Source organism: Strigops habroptila, chromosome 13 (assembly GCF_004027225.2).
Source record: "Strigops habroptila isolate Jane chromosome 13, bStrHab1.2.pri, whole genome shotgun sequence".
Taxonomy (NCBI): Eukaryota; Metazoa; Chordata; class Aves; order Psittaciformes; family Psittacidae; genus Strigops; species Strigops habroptila.
The window spans coordinates 10,507,243-10,524,196 of NC_044289.2; the positions used below are offsets into that span (position 1 = coordinate 10,507,243).

Here is a 16,954-nt window from a genome sequence, read left to right on the forward strand (position 1 = left end):
TTATTTGTTTTGAAAGGTTATCCTTTTTTTTTCTTTCTTTTTTCTCCAATTGTTTTCAAACAGCCTAGTAACACTGTAGTAAGTCAACTTTTATTACCTGAAGATTTAGGCAAGTTTTTAAGAAAGTCCTTCCGGTCCTCTTCGTGCAAGATACCATAGACACTTGTATTAACCAAATCTTCTTGTTTGTATTGCAGATACTGTGTGACGTTTTCTGACACAAATACTATGTTCCCATCTCGATTTACAACAAACAGGAAACCATCCAATGCCTGAATATTAACATGACAACAGATCATGTAAGACACACCACCTAATTCTGAACCTCATTTCGTTTAAAAACTATGTAGGTGATAAATGAGAAATTGCAATACATGCAATTCTTTCCAAAGGTTGAGCAGAAGTTCAAATTTTTTTTCTCTGAGGAAAATTGTGTCTGGTAAAGAATGATTTCAATATTAAAAATTAACCTGCTCATTTATTATTCCATTGAGCTCTTTCACAGTGATAACCAGCCTTCTTGTTTCATTCTTGCTTTATTTGAACACAAGATAATGAATCTGTAACCTTATTTCAATAACTGGCAAATTGAAACAAGAAGAAATTCAGTAGAAAGAAGTAGCGAGACATGAACATGGAGACATTTCCACCAGTGAGGGACGAGATAAGAGGGCCTATGTAAAACAATTAAGTTCCAGAAGTGCTTTTTAATGGACATTGGGATTGGTTTTCTAGGCACAAAGAAAAGGTATCTGCTGTGTACCTTTGTTTACAGTTATTCTGACATTATTTTACTTGATGGCAACATTTGTTTAGAATGCTACACAATTTAGAAACACAAACCCCAATACACATCACAAACCTCTAGCCTTTGCAAACCCTCATAATACCTATCCTCCAAAAAAGGCAAAATATTCCTTGTATTACTAAGCACTGCTTTAGTAGTAATTTGACAATGACTGTTGGAAAAAGTAAAAGCACAAGAACATGAGAAGAAGCCAAATGCTGTTCTTCTCTTTCCCTCTACACAGAATTTCAGCAAAATTAAGAAAACATGATAGCTTTTATTCCTGACCCTTCAATCACAGTTCTGTATAGTCGTTGCATACTATTTATTACTATAGGATTACAGGCTTTACTGTAATATTTTCACCTGCTTTAAATATCTGTTTCCGTGGGAATTTACTAGGGCCTAATTTGTACTTGCCTGTAATAAAAGAGGTCCCAATGAATCCTTATCAATAACTCCTTGACCCGTAGAAGATACATCAGCTTTCTGAACATCATCATCATTAGAAACTGCTTTTCCTGAAACCCAAAAGACACATTTCACTAAAGCAACATTTCACATGAAGAGCACATTCTACTATTACAAGCCAGGTTCTAGGAAGTGTGTGAACAAAGGCAACAACAAAAACACAACCTAAGAATGAGAGAGGAGGTCTCATATATTGCGAGTTGCTTAAGACTAGAAAAAAGTTTTAGAGCCATGATTCCCAATAAAAAATGATGCTGAATAATTATTTAAACAGAAAATTATTTAAGACATATTAAAGATCTGGTTCAAGTCAAAGTCTGAAGACATTCTCAGTTACATGCTATGGTAAAATCACTACTGTTGCTTTGGAAAAGGAATCACAGGAAAACTAAATTATTTTTTTTTGCTTAGAAGGGAATTGTACCTTGCTCTTTTATCTGTCGAATCTGTCTCACGGTTTCTTTTAAAATAGCGCATTTGTCTGGTTTAACATTGAAATTGTCAATGTCACTCAGATTAGCAGATATGAGTTCAGCCAGTTCTTCAATGTATTTGCTTTCCTGCTCGCGCCGACGCTTCTCACCACTGCAGGTCAGGCTAGGAAGCAAAAACATCATTTCATGTACTGACATACCAGCATATACAAAAGCTGCACTCACTCTGTAAACTTTAATATACTTCATGTAACACCTACCTACATAAGCTTAGGTAGTAGTTATTTTTCCAATAAACATAAATCTTAAGGGGGTGTGTGTGCGTTTTGTTACACTGTTGATTGGGTTTTATGTTTGAGGTTTTCTTTACAGAATTTTAAGTACCAGTTTATCTTCAGAGGATGTGAGAAAAAGCTATTCATCCATAAAATCCTCTTGTGATTACTCTATCGTCAAATTTAATGAAAACAGCAATTCCCTGTTCTAAAATTCTAACACTCATACAGAAAGTGTATTTTAACCTTCAAAGTCACTTCAGATTTGTTTATAATTTATTAAATGAAATGGAATTTTAACATTCTTGGTTTGCTCGTAATGGGATGACAAGATGACTACAGAAGGTGATACCTCAGAGATTTCTAGGCATCGGGACAAAAATGCCATCTCAACATCCAAGAAAAGCAGAATCTCAGACAACCTACTGTTGCTGGATCAAGTCTCTCTCTGAAATCCCTTTTCCTACATAGGTTAACGTACTGAGTAAAGACACTATCTACAGGCTAAATCAACTGAGAGAACAGTGTCATACACAGAGTATGCCAAGAGTAGGAGGAGGAGAACTCAGGAGAAAGGAAAGGGGCAAAAATGGGCACACTGAGGGAATCAAAAAAGAATGAATATTGTTTGAGAAGAAACCAAGTGACAGAGTTAGGCAAGTATGGATGGACCAATACTGGAGAAAACAAATACATGACAAAGCAGGGGCTTGAACAATTAGAAAAGCTTATGAAGGGTGACAACCTGAAAACCAGAATTCCTGTATGGACAGACTCTGGAGAAAGAGGAATGAAGGACACTCACAAAGAGATACTGGGATAACAGTGGGAAAATCTGAGGACCTCATACGTGGTCTGTTGCATGATGCAGGTAATAAGCATGGGACAGTAAGGACATATGTGGAAGGGAGAAATATGAGTACACATGACGCATTGGTATTTGGTGAATCTGAAGACAAATTTAAGAGAGGTTAATACTCTGGGAACAAGAACATGAAAGGGTAACATGTGGTGGAGAGCAATGAAGTTGAAGGGGGACGGAAAACCGAGTCCCACTGATAACAATCTCTGACAGAGGTGACTGAGGGTGTCGTGGTTTAAGCCCAGTCGGTAACTCAGAACCACGCAGCTGCTCACTCACTCCCCCCTTTCTTTCCCCCTGCTCCTGAAGGGATGGGCAGGAGAATCAAAAGAATGTAACTGCCGTGGGTTGAGATAAGAACAGACCAGTAACTAACATATAATACAAAACCAGTACTGCTATCACCAATAATAATAATGATAAGGGAAATAACAAGGGGAGAGAATATAAAACTAAAAGGGGGAAAAGAAAAGAAAACAATAAACACAAGTGATGCACAATACAGCTGCTCACCACCTGCCGACCAATACCCAGCCCGATCCAAGCAGCGATCTGGGCCTTCCGGGTAACTCCCCCCAGCTTATATACTGGGCATGACGTGCTGTGGGATGGAATACCCCTTTGGCTACTTTGGGTCAGGTGTCCTGTCTCTGCTTCCTCCCAGCTTCCCAGGCCCCTCCTCACTGGCAGAGCATGAGACTGAAACGTCCTTGATGGGAGTAAGCATCACTTAGCAACAGCTCAAAACATCGGTGTGTTATCAGCGTTGTTCTCAGGCTAAAGTCAAAAACACAGCGCTGCACCAGCTACTAAGAAGGAGAAAAATAACTGCTCCAGCTGAACCCAGGACAGAGGGGCAGGAAGATAGCACAGAATTCCAAAATAGCAGAGGAACTTGCAAAGAACTAGTCTGGAGAAATGGAAGTTAAAAAAGAAAAAGCTCAGTCTACTGCAGCGCGCTGTGCTGACCATAACCACCTGAAATGAGGTAACTTGAGGTAACTGGTATTACTCTATCACCAGATAGAAGATGCCGCCTTCGACATTTCTGTGAAGCAAGAGGTTTTTCTTCTTTTGCCTTGTGACCGCAACTTCAAACAGTGATTCCTTATATGCTGGCCCTCTCAGGATTTCCACAAAAGTCTAATTATAGAGCAGAGTTCATCAGCGTTGGCATATCTACGCCTAATAGTAAAGCTGTGTATCTTCACTACAGAAACTGGCCTAGAGCATTTTTCAACTGAACAAAATGATTAGCTAGAATTTACCCTAAATTGCAAAGAAAACTTGAAAATTATTTTTTAAAAACTCAGTTTAAAAAAAGGAGAAAAGTCTATATACACCTACCTTGCACCTGGTGTATCACAAGGTAATGGCTTGCGCTTCCTTGACTCATTAGTCAAGCTATCCAAGGAGTTTTCTCCTAATCCACTCATCTTGACCATGCATCAGCAACTAAAAGCAACAAAATAAGAAGTGTGAATGAACCTCTCAAAATAATAATTCAAAATGCAGAGAACTTATCTGGATAAATCACTTAACCAGATTTATGAGTATTTTTACTGGAAATCAATATACCTTTTTACTATTAAAAAATATTTGGTTACTGTTTCTTAAAGCTCGACTTTGCATTTTGCCAAAACAGAGGTTTACAAAGCTTTATATCAATGTAAGCAAAAATAAATGTAACAATTGCATTTTATTTGATTCTGAGATGTTCACAATTTTGCACCATAGTACTGGGACCACTCCATAGCTCAGATTTGTCTGAAAATAAAAACATTCTCAGTGTTTTAATATTTGTTTAGATAACTTGAAAAGAAAGTGGTTCCTTAATACGTTATGTCAAAATGTAGTTAAATACTAACGATGAAGCTAGATACCGTTAGAGAAAAGGGCAAGTGATACTCTTCAGGTTATGATAAATCGGTGACCAGAACACTGAAAATACAGAAGTGTTGAATAAAATTTCCTTTTCTGCATGCTCCCTTTTTCTCTTCAGGTAGTCTAACCACTGCAGCCACAGATACTTGACACCCTTGGGAATAAATCAGGGGGCTTAAAGGATTTTCACGCCTCGCTCAGCATAAAGCCAACAGATTACTGTTACCATCTCTAGCTCAACAGGTTACTACAGTCTTAACTTCATGTCTCCTGCTAAACCTTCTAAAACAGTTTTCTAAAACCTTGAGGACAAGACAAGCAAAGACTTCCGAACTCTTTCAGCTCTATTGCTTCTGCAGCAAAGATTGGGCCATAACTCAACAAAATAATAGGTTACTTGTCTTAAAGTCTAGGTATGTTAAACAGCCTGGGAAATGATATATCCATGACACTCATCTCCACTCACTCCCAAGAGGAAAAAGGAACACAACCACAGAGGAGACAGCTATAGCAGATCCCGCTATGCTGCAATCAACAACATGCTGAGGAGGAAAACAACTTTGTAATGGATTTATGCTATTTATATAGCCAGAGTATTTTAGAACATAATTGAAACATAAAATGATCTAATAACTTATATTTGGTTTTCTGTACCACAATGACAAGACACATCTGGGCAGTTAGAAGTTTAGCATTATTTCATCCTTTTAACAGAAATTGCCAAATTAAACGTAAATTTCAGTTGCCCTGGTTAGGCAGGGATGCAGTCTAGTTCAGACCTCAGTTCTTTACCCCATACAGCAATAGCAGTAACTGATCCTAAACATTCAGGCAAGACAGTTACGATTTTTAGCTGGAGAGGAACTTTTCCATATAATCCAGGCACTAATAAATGTTTCAGGGGAAAAAAAAAAAAATGTTCTTTATGGATCTCCACAAGCAAAACCCACCATACTAGTTATTAAAAAAAAAAAAAAATCCCTTGAAGTTGGTGATCACGTATCACAAGGACAGGGAACTGATAGACACACTTTCACTTAAATGAAGTTTATGTTAAGATATCAGAGGCTGGTAGCCAACTGAGTGAAAGCACGTCTGCCAAACAGGACCTGGCCACCCTGGTGAACAAGAACTTAGTTAAACTCAAGTCAGCAGTGTACCTTTGCAGCAAAGAAAACCAACCCTTAGGAAAGCACCTAACTAACTGCTTCCAGGACAAGACATCTGAAGAAGAGAAGTGTGTGTATTGCTTCTGATGTACTGACCTTGACTGACTGGATTTTTTGCTTACTACCTTTTTGTAACAAAAAATATAATATTGCCTTAGTTCTCTCTAAAGTCCAAACTGAAAGGGCAAAGACACACAAGAACATATTTGCATGAAGCAGCATGGGGGTTGCTTGCAATAGCTGATGCTGTTATTGCAGGGTGTCTACAGGTGGAGAATTTAAAAGGCCATTATTATAGCAGTACAACCTTTGAAAGCTAGACAGGACAGAGGAGTGCTGCTGCACTGAGGAGCACACACTGGATTACCCTGGCACATGTACAAAGCTCAGAAGTAGAATGGCATCTCTTTAAAACACAAGTTCTCTGCAGCTAAGCAGATGTTACAATACTTGACATAGAATTGTATTCATAACCAGTCCTCGCCCCAACTGACAGACATCAGGAGAGGAAAGATAATATACTTTGTACATCACAATAAAATTAAACACAACAGTGAAACAATCCTGCATTTGAAATAAACAATTCCAAAAGATGCCTAACTCCGTAACTGAAGTCAAGGACTGCACAGGCATAGATTTTTGATTTATATCTAAATATTTGATTCAAAACCTGGATGCCATGGAGGGATTATACAAAGCACAATATACAGAGAGACCATATATTCCTCGAGGGCAAAAACCTCTCGAATACATTTACTGCAGCTCACCTTAGGTGAAGATCAAGAAAAATACACTATCATGCCACTAGATGACAGTGCAGCACTGAACAACTGCGGGGATTGCTTTTTCTACAATTAAGCAGCGGAATGAAAAACTACTCATCTGAACAAACAAGCAGTTCCAAACGCAGATAACACAAACAGGCTATGATCATGCGAAAAGCAGTTTATTATCTGAAGCTCGCAGAACATATGACTCATAAGGTCTGTGCCTACGGAGCTCGCAGCTAACGCTGAGTCCGGGAGTCATTCTGTAGGTGACACACGCACACTCCAGGACTGCTGCCTCCCTCCCTGGAACTGCATTCATAGGCAGAGCACAGAGCTGCAGGGTTAAGAGCCACTGCGGAAAAAGAAAGGAAGAGCTTAAAATATAAGGCTTAAGGATAGGTCAGGAAGGGTGTGGGCACACCAAGTACGTCAGAAGCCAGGAGTAAATTCTATTTAAGAGGAGGAAAGATTTAAAATACATTAAATAGTTGAAAATTTGAGCTAGGAGACAGACGTTTCAACGGAATGTAATTACGCAGGTAACAGGGTTGCATTAAATGATTTAGAATGAAATGTCATTTCTGGTTTACCATCTACCTCTACTGGCAGATAACTCACAATATGATTAAATAGAAAAAAATTACTCCATTTTGTCTCAGAAACACGATACCTATCAGAGAATGCAACCCTGCTTCTATTTAAGAAAACCTTGCGGTGCCTAAATATAGAAGCTTGGAGAAGGAAGGAAAAATTAGGTAATATGTGTAGGCTGTTTCCCTACTATTACACCCAAGTAACTAGTGATAGTTTATTCAGGCCTGAAGCTGCAGAGTCCCTGTACATGTATTTTCCTTTCCCTAAGAGTATCATTACAGCCTGGGCAGCAATGTAGTGCCTAGAACAACTCTGTAACTGTTTAGCTAAGGAAATTACAGAAGCTGCTTCCCCATACAGATGGATTTACAGTACAAATTGTTAACAGTCAAACTAATTTCCCTCCTACAGGAAATATTCACAAAAGAAGCTATTATTCAGTGAGTTAATAATGAAAGAAATCACCAGTTAGAAAGTACCAGGTGTTACATTTATTCATTGAATATAAACCTATAATTTCTAATGAGCTAAAAAGTTTTTCCAAAAAGATATCTGTATTCGGGGTTGGGGGAGTTTTCATAGAATCAAGAGTGGTTTGGGTTGAAGGGACCTTAAAGCTCATCCAGCTCCAACCCCCACCACGGGCAGGGACACCTTCCACTAGAGCAGGTTGCTCCAAGCCCCTGTGTCCAACCTGGCCTTGAACACTGCCAGGGATGGGGCAGCCACAGCTTCTCTGGGCACCCTGTGCCAGCGCCTCAGCACCCTCACAGGGAAGAACTTCTGCCCAAGAGCTCATCTCAACCTCCACTCTGTCAGGTTAAAGCCATTCCCCCTTGTCCTGTCCCTACAGGCCCTTGTCAAAAGTCCCTCTCCAGATTTCTTGTTAGCTCCTTTAGGCACTGGAAGCTGCTCTAAGGTCTCTCTGGAGCCTTCTCTTCTCCAGGCTGAATAAGCCCAGCCCTCTCAGCCTGTCTCATAGGAGAGGTGCTCTTAGCCCTTCGAGCATCATCTTCCTGAAGCTAATCATTATTTCAGAAGACAGCTCCAAAACACTGCTTTCTAAAGTTCAAATTTTTATGCATTTTTACTACTAGAGGCAAAAAAGTTCAATACAGCCATCTCTGTAAACTTACTTTCTGAGCTAAGAGGAAATTGCATTCTTTCTGGCTCAATGAACCTATAATGCTGACTCCTCTGCTAGTTACACTGCACAGTATTATCTACCTAAGCAAAGCATTTTCTGAAGAATTACACAGTGAAGTTTTATCTGTTGTGTAATTAAACATAAAAACTAATTTGACTCAATAACTCAATTATTACATAAAACCAGCCAAATATAAGAAATTACGTTAAATTTTAGATAAGTACGATAACAGAGAGAAAATATTATGAGCCTGAGGTGTCAATACATACTATTACGTATTTTTTCATGAAATTCATATACAAGTACTTGCTTAAAATGCTGAAACTACGGCAGATTGATTACATATAAGGATGAAGAAATGCTGAATAGAAATTCTATCCAGTGATAAACAACTAGATTTATGTAAAATTGATCTGTTCCTTTATATCATTTATAGAGAGAATTTCTTGGGACTGTCAAATTTTAAAGCCAGGTAGGGAACAGTAATTTAAATGCCTGCTCGCCTGAAGTCATCAGCACGAGCAACTAATTTTAATTTCTAAATTAAACTGTCCATGTTGCTCCACTGTATTGGAATACCTGGTTATTTTCACCAAACATTTTATAAAATAAAAGCATTTTATGCTACATTCCACTTGGCTATTGAAAAGAGGTGACACAAAGTCACACTCTGTTTGGCCCAATATGGTTTTCCAAAAGTTATTTGAAAAACAAAGCCCTATCTCTTGCCAAATAGTTTAGACAGGTATACATTTGTATGAAATTGGGAATCTTAAAGTTGAACAGAAGCAAATATGTCCAGAGCCCTCCAAAGTTTATACATAATATGCAAGCTTGAGTAAAACCAAGATGATGTAAAACACGGCTCAAAGTTCCAAACATTCATGATTAGTTGCCAACACTAAGTACTAGTTTCTGCATTACTATTTGAGTTTATGTTCATATATAATCCAAATTTTCCCCAAATTTTTCTCACTTACCAAAAAGGGGAAACAACAAAAAATAACAAAGACCTTTTTGCTCATCAGTATGTGCACTGAAAAAACATTTGTCATTATTAGTAAGGCGCATGTCTACATCCTTTGCAATGTACTATAATACTGCTCACAGGTCAGGGCTATTCATTTTTAGTGAAAAACATAGATGGATTGTTAAAAAGGTACCGAGTTTTGCACATGAAACAAGTTCTAATAATTACTATGACAATGTATGTACAGCCTTCCAAACAAAACCCTAGAATTTAAAGGAATAACCAGCATTTAGGACTAGCATTTTGCAACCTGTCAGGGTTTTGATATTTTGACAGGCTAAAAAAAAAAATAAAATTAGCTTCTAAAATTCTGCCCTGGACTACCAAGAAAAGGATGTCCATGCTGACAATACAGTAGGTTTGAAATTGGGCAAGCTCCTAAACCATTTCCTACAGAGCACTCAAGTCAAAAGGACATTGAGAAATACTAAGCACAATAAGCAGGAAGTTTTCAGCTTCATATAATAGTTTCTTCCCTGGTCTTACTCACCTCATCCTCTCACTGGAAAGCTACTAACTTAATAGCACCCACTGGACCACCTTCTGGTAGTTTGTCTTTCAAAGCACTGGTTTCCTTCTCCAACTCAAGCATTATCCTTTTGTGCCTGTGTTCTCAGTAGCTGTAGCTGAAAGACCTACTCACCAAACAGCACATGGCAACTGGGAAGGGTTTGTCCTAACATAGGCCCAAAAATACAAACAATTGGATGCTTCAGATTTAGTTTTTATGTTTGTTTAGCTGCAACTGTTGACCACACACACATAAAAACCCAAACCCCACAAAGCACAACTATACAATACTAACTTAAAACCTATCCAAAGTATTTGAAAAAAAACCACATTATTTCCATAAAAACATTTTTAGTACTTCTTTGGTCCCATGAAGCCATCAACTTTTTCCTATACTAAATACATGTACTCATGATATCTTGCACGCCTGGAAGCTCTTCTGTCTGAGCTGATTTCTTGTTTGAAAAATTCACTAGAGAAAAAGCATAAGTTGGTTCTTAGCATTCCGCAGAATAAACCAATTATGAAGAATTCAATCAAACCAGTCCTTTCCAATGAATCATGAGGATGGCCTGGATTTTTTTTTAATTGTATGTAATGTCAAAATACTAAATATAATCCTCCTCTCTAAAAACCAAGAGATGAGTCACCATTTTTTATGATGCAAACTGTAATGGACTAGCCGGTTTATGCTAAGAGAAGCCCCAAATATTTAAATGTCACTTGACATAAATAAAACTAGAGGAAATTCCATTCAGCAATTCTGTGTTCTTAGTGAAAACTTGTTATTTCAAACTTATGCTTCCCTCAAATACACATATATAAAAAAGTATGAGAGCTTTCAGTGAAACTTCTGATTCAAAATATTCTTGGAACTGTGCAAAGATTCTTTTGTTATAAGTCTGACAACAGAAACAACTGATGTTCCCAGTTACACAGGCAGGATTCCACAAGAAAACAAACTTAGAAACCTCACTTTCTGACAGTAGTGAAGCAAGGCAGGGGGGAGGGCGTTTCCTCTTTTTCCTGAGAACATGCTTCTTATATACTTGCATGTACAATTTGTAAATTATTACTTTAAAAATGGTAATGGAATAAATATCCAGGCACATATAGGTCAATTATGAAATCAGTCACTTACTTGTCCTTAGCAAACATTCAAGCACAGCATATTTTTCAGAGGACCTTCAGAATCAGAAGTCATTTTAAGTCACATCCTGAAAAACAAAAAAGGCTCGATTAAAAAAAGCTTGCTTCCATTTTTTCATCTAATATTAATAAACTTGCCAAAAAGTAAACACTCAATAGTGAGCTATTTTAATGCCAAATGACTTTAAAACTCACAATCACTGTAACTGTCATCTCTGCTATATGCTAAACAGCTCAAAAGTCTTAATATCACAAATGCCACAGGTAAGCTGGATCTCCTTTCACATAAGAACTAAATATATTTATTTTTAATGTAATCTTTTTTCTAACTTTGAAAGAAATAATGAAACTACTGTAGATGGTTGATCTTAGTAAATTTTAAGTCTCAATATAAAACGTTGCAACACCAAATAAATTGTTTTGTAAAGTTATGACTGGCAAGTAAAACTTCAGTGTGTAGCCACTATGTCAGCCTGTGCACACCGCTTGGTACATAACTATTACCTGAGAACAGCAAACTGATTTCAGAGCTATGAACACTCAGGCTTCTGGATGAAATTCTGGGAATGACTAATCCATATTATCATGCATTTTGTACAAGGTATGATTAAGTGTACTAATTAGTGGGATTCTGGGTCTCTACAGAGAATTACAGTAACTTAGGCAAAGTTTTAAACAACAGCTGTGTGATTGAATTGATTTACTGAAAACTGCTTAAAGCGCTACGTAAAGCAGGGGCTGTTGAAGCTAATTAGAAAAATAAATTGCTCTTGGGAATTATTTATGAGCCATTCACATGTAAGCACACACCATAGTCCTATCCAAAATCAAGAGTTTCAAAATTGATACTTCTACCCAGACTACTTAATAGGTAATCACTAGCAGGCAGGTAAATGAGTTTCATTCAAGTACCGCATTTCTTCAGAAATTAAACTGAAGCTTTTCATATCAACTGGTTGCATGTGCATTCATCTGCTGGTTTAACCATCCCTCTGACAATACTGATTGTAGCTTTATTTATACCAACTGGAATTACCAATTAGAAGGTTGATTGACAATGTGGTCACGTAAAAGTAAGCATCAAGAGTAAATTGTCTCCTAATTAAAGACTTCTGTAACACCATTTTATGCTAAATCAACCTCTGCTAATCATGGAAACCAGAACAAAAGCACACACAAGGAAAAATAGAAGGAAAGAAAAAAAGAAAAGAAAAATTTAAGACATATGAAGATGCAGTATCAAGAACATTTGGGTATCACAGAAAATTAAATCCTTCAGCTGTTCATTTCTGTAAAAATGCTAAACCAGACTTACACTACACGCAGTGATAGCTTCCTATCCAGCTTCCCTGGGATGGTCTTATACCCAACAAGGGCTATTTTCTGGTATCTCCACTGGACAGAATTTATTAAACAAAAAGGTTATAAATTACATTCACTTTTCAGTCTCATGTGCAAGCTTTTTCATCAAATTTCTGCAACAGCTTGATAAACTGGAAAACAGAAGCAGTTAAAGAGAATCACAAATGGGTCTCACTAAGAAGTTGACCCATGTAGGAGAAATGAACATCACAAAATCACTTAAAGGTGGAAGATTCAACACCCACAAGTATCAAAAGGATTCTGTATGACTGGAAATGCAAGGGGAAAGAGAAGAACCCTGAAAATGTATTAAATTGAAGACCACATAAAAATCTTGACACTATATAAACTAGTTTTAGAATATTCCCTTTATATTCCTCTCAAATAAATATTAATTCAATGGATGTCAATATCTGAGCTGTTTAAACACAAGATGGAATACAACTTCCCAAAGAAGTACTGCAGTAAAGTAACAAAAACCTAACCTTCTGAACAATCTGAAGGCTCTTAATGGGTTAGAAAAGGGTTAGAAAAGGCATCTAGAGTAGCATTTCACTCATGTGGTCTGGCCAAATGCTGCAGAGCCCCATCCTATGAGAACTGTCAATTTGCAGAGCAACCCAGACAGATACTCTGAACTGTGTTCCACAGAGCAGGATGAAATTAAACCAACCTGAAGTAGAGATGAAAACTCTACCAGCAAACCATGAAGTTAACATCAAATACAATACAGCAAAATTTTGCCGCATATCAAAAGGAAATTTGACCTCAAGTTACTACCACTATAACAGGTTATTAAAATTTTATAATCTAATAAGTCATTACATTATTATCATCTACTGGCACAGGTTGCCCAGAGAAGCTGATGACTTCCCCATGCGTGAAGTGTTCAAGGCCAGGTTGGACCCAGGGGCTTGGAGCAACCTGCTCTAGTGGAAGGTGTCCCTGCCCGTGGTGGGGGCTTGGAACTGGATAAGCTTTAAGGTCCCTTCCAACCCAAACCAGTCTGTGATTCTATGATTTAGATGAAAAAATAAAATACATCCCTATTTTTCAATACTACTTGGTCTGTTCTTGCTAATGAAAGCCCGATCTCTTACATACTGAAAACTGACCACTCAACCTGGTTATCCCTACTCTAAACCTCCTACATGCTTCCTCTTCTGAGTACAGAGGTAACAGCCAACTCCTTAACCTTTTTTAACACAAAAAATATTTTATTTCAACATTTTTTCTCTTCTGCTTCACATGAATCAGTTTAGGTTATTAGAGTGCCTATTAGAGTACCAGAGTGATATTAGAGTATCAAAGCACAGCCACGCACCAAGTGATTGCCAGTGTCAGTATCCTTCTAAAAGCTCAGCATTTGGGGCTGTACCACCAGCTTCTCCCTCAGCTCTCACCACTCCAGTACCACTTTCAACACGTGAACGTACTATTTCCTGTCTAAAAACTGCTCAACCCAAAAAACACAAGTGCTCAAACAAAAACATTGTTTGATATGTTTTCACCTCAATAAGTTTGACATAGTGACCTTCAACTGATTTCCTCACCTTCAGAATAAGCTACAGAGATAGTCACTTTACACCATAGAGAAACTGGGCATCCAGCAGAGCCTGGCTACCAAATTCAATTTTCATTTTTACACACAGTCCAGCTTTCAATCCAATTTTTAAAAGATATAAAAGAAGGAACATTACATTAGAGCGTGGATGGGATAGCTAAGTGACAAGGCATATTGTTGCCTGTGGCACAGACAACAACAACAATATGACAGTGAGCTAGAACTGCACTGTTCTTAAGGTTAAAAATACACATATATATTCATAGTCGAATGTGCCAGATATGGCAAACACAATGGTTACTTTTTGAAAGAAGATGTGACAAGGACAGTCTCTGTAATCCTCCTTAAGTGTTCCAGAAATAATTAATGTGCCTGCTTAAGAAAGAAATCAAATACACTTCAAAACTACAGCACATAAAACTAGCGTATTTTTAAACCTCTGGCAGAGGGGAAAAATGCACCAGATAAAATGCCAACGAACCTTAACTACAGCTTTGTGAATCTGAAAGCACAAACTACCGAAACAGCTAACGAGACCCAAGTATGCTGAGTTAACACAGAGGTTTTGGTGTACTGTAACTATTTTGTACTAGAAAGTCTTATCATTTAAGACTAAAGCAGCTATACTTACATTAGGAAGCAAACAGCAAATTACACTGATACATCACTATCCTAATCTAGCACTTCCATCAGTACAATAACTAATAATGTACTATTCCAAAACATACACGTTTGATCGTCCTCTGCTCTTTTTTCCCCCATCCCATCAGTCAAAAAGGTCATTTAGGAGCTAAAAATAACTGACTTGGAGCCTTCACTGAATCAGGGCTGTCAGTTAAAAATACAAAATTTCAAACTCTGGTAGCCAGTGAAGCACACACCTTGTTGCAACATGTTAAATAATCTTAACTCAGCACACATCCTTTTTGTATTAAACCTTCCGTCTTAGGGAGACTATAATTCTTCAAGCCTTGTCAGGTTCCATTTACCAATTCCCCTGCAGTGTTTAGTAAGCACTATGCACTCCTCGGCTATTTTTCACACATGACAATTAACTTGAGCCTTTTTCACTTTGCATATATTAATATGACAGGACTCTTTCAGTTAAAGGATGGTCAGAGACACACACTCAGAGCGCGTCTCCTGTTCCTCTGATAAATAATGTGTGCGCTCTATTTTTGGAGTGTCATTACTTGTTAATTTGTTTCCTATACGTCCCTGTTTCTAGTCACAGCAATAGATACAGGACCCTGCTATAACAAATAAAATGAAAGAGAAAAGGGGGGCTCCAGTGAACTCACTGTTATAAAAAAGACTAGTCTCTATGCTTACGCCTCCACCATGTGTTGCTGAACACTTGTAAAAGTTTCTCACCCATCGGCTTCCGCACCAAGCCCTGTGGTAAAGTGGTTTTTGTGTCTCATCACAGGTCCAAAGGCACGTGAGCCACATTTTAGACTCGGAACAACTGCTGTCCTCGTAACCCAGCTGTGAAAAGCCAACTTCTTTGCCTAGACATGTTTGTCAGGATACAGCTCTTGTAAGTGAAAGGCAACTGGGCATGATGCAGCCACAGCACCTACTTGCATGAGGCTGGCAGCAAGAATTTGTATGCTCAAACACAGCAGGCCAAAATTATATTGAAGGGGGCTTCAATCTTAACTACTTTCCAAGCCACTGTACTGGAAGAGGTAATATGCCTTTCAATATTGCTGCTAGCATCAGTTGAGTGATTTTAGAATATATTTAGAATGTTTTTAACATAGGTGAGTCCTTATAGACTTGTATTGGAAGAGTTAGTAAAAACAGTTACTTAAAAAATAATGTAAAATTTAACAAAATATATAGAAAGAAAAGAAATCCCAAGCTCAAATACCACAAAGAAAGAAATAGGATGTGATGTATGGGCTAGTATAACGGGACTTGTTAACTACTTAACTGGTAAGAAAGGACAGGCCATCACTATTCTTTTCTGGACCTCCAGACACTTTAACAGCAGAAGAAACTCAGGCAAATTAGTAGTTGACTCAAATACACATGGTCTACTTAGGTTTTATATTAATATTTAATGCAGTTCTAAAAGTGGAAAACGCTTCTTTTCCCATCATCCTTTCAACAAACAGTGGGTACTATGGAAAGAGACTGTCCTGTGACCAGTGCACAAATGTCTTTACTATTACTAACAGCAATTAAATTCTAAAAAAATAAAAGAAAAATGGATATTTATATAAAAGAGTTCAATTTACCAGACAAATACCCTGCCAGAGCTCACAAGAGAATACCAACAGTATTTAAGAGTCACTTTCCAGCTCTGCATACAGCTAATTCATAAGTGACTCTATGCCAATTGACACATGGCAATCCGCAGGTTAGTAAGAAGAATGCAAGCTGTAGAACATGTCTCTACATATACAATGTCAGCTTCATTGGGAACTAAGCTTGAATTTATTCACATAATTTGTTAAAACGGAATTACGTTGTCCTGAATTATTTAAAGATCAGTCCAAAGTACAAAATCTAAATTAGAAAAGGACATCAACTAAAAGCCTTAGAACATGGAACTATCAGTTTGACCATAAATATATGAAAACATTATTTATGTCTTTTTAATCACTTCTAACATTTTATGTTTCGTTTTTAAACAGACATTTTAACTTACCTGAGGAAAGGTTGGTTTATGCCTTATCAATATATGAATTCAATTTTGAGACATTACAATAATGTAACTACCTTTTCAGTACAAACTTTAACCACTGTCATTATAAAGTCCAATGCAAAGGGATGATTGGCAAAAACTAACAATCATATAAAATGCAAATACAAAGCAATAACTGTTATTAGATACTAGATGGGATTCACAGCTCAACTTATAAAATTGGGACAACTCTGTTTTGGGGGGGGAAGGCGGGGAGAGGAGAAAATCACCCCAACACTATGGGGTGGTTT

General features: G+C 37.6%; 1 protein-coding gene across 7 annotated transcripts in view; it reads right to left on the minus strand.

Moving 5' to 3' along the window:
• NCOA3 (nuclear receptor coactivator 3) overlaps positions 1 to 16,954 on the minus strand; it is an 83,980-nt gene that overhangs the window by 20,693 nt on the left and 46,333 nt on the right. For 6 of the 7 annotated variants that reach the window (XM_030503260.1, XM_030503259.1, XM_030503261.1 and 3 more), the window contains 5 exons: positions 11,075 to 11,150; positions 4,177 to 4,284; positions 1,683 to 1,855; positions 1,208 to 1,308; positions 98 to 272 (listed from right to left, as the gene is read on the minus strand). In XM_030503260.1, coding sequence (XP_030359120.1) covers positions 98 to 272; positions 1,208 to 1,308; positions 1,683 to 1,855; positions 4,177 to 4,274 — 547 coding nt within the window. In that variant the 5' untranslated portion in view covers positions 4,275 to 4,284; positions 11,075 to 11,150. Of the gene's footprint in view, positions 1 to 97; positions 273 to 1,207; positions 1,309 to 1,682; positions 1,856 to 4,176; positions 4,285 to 10,349; positions 10,406 to 11,074; positions 11,151 to 16,954 lie in introns of all 7 variants that reach the window. The other variant, XM_030503256.1, reaches the window with a different exon arrangement.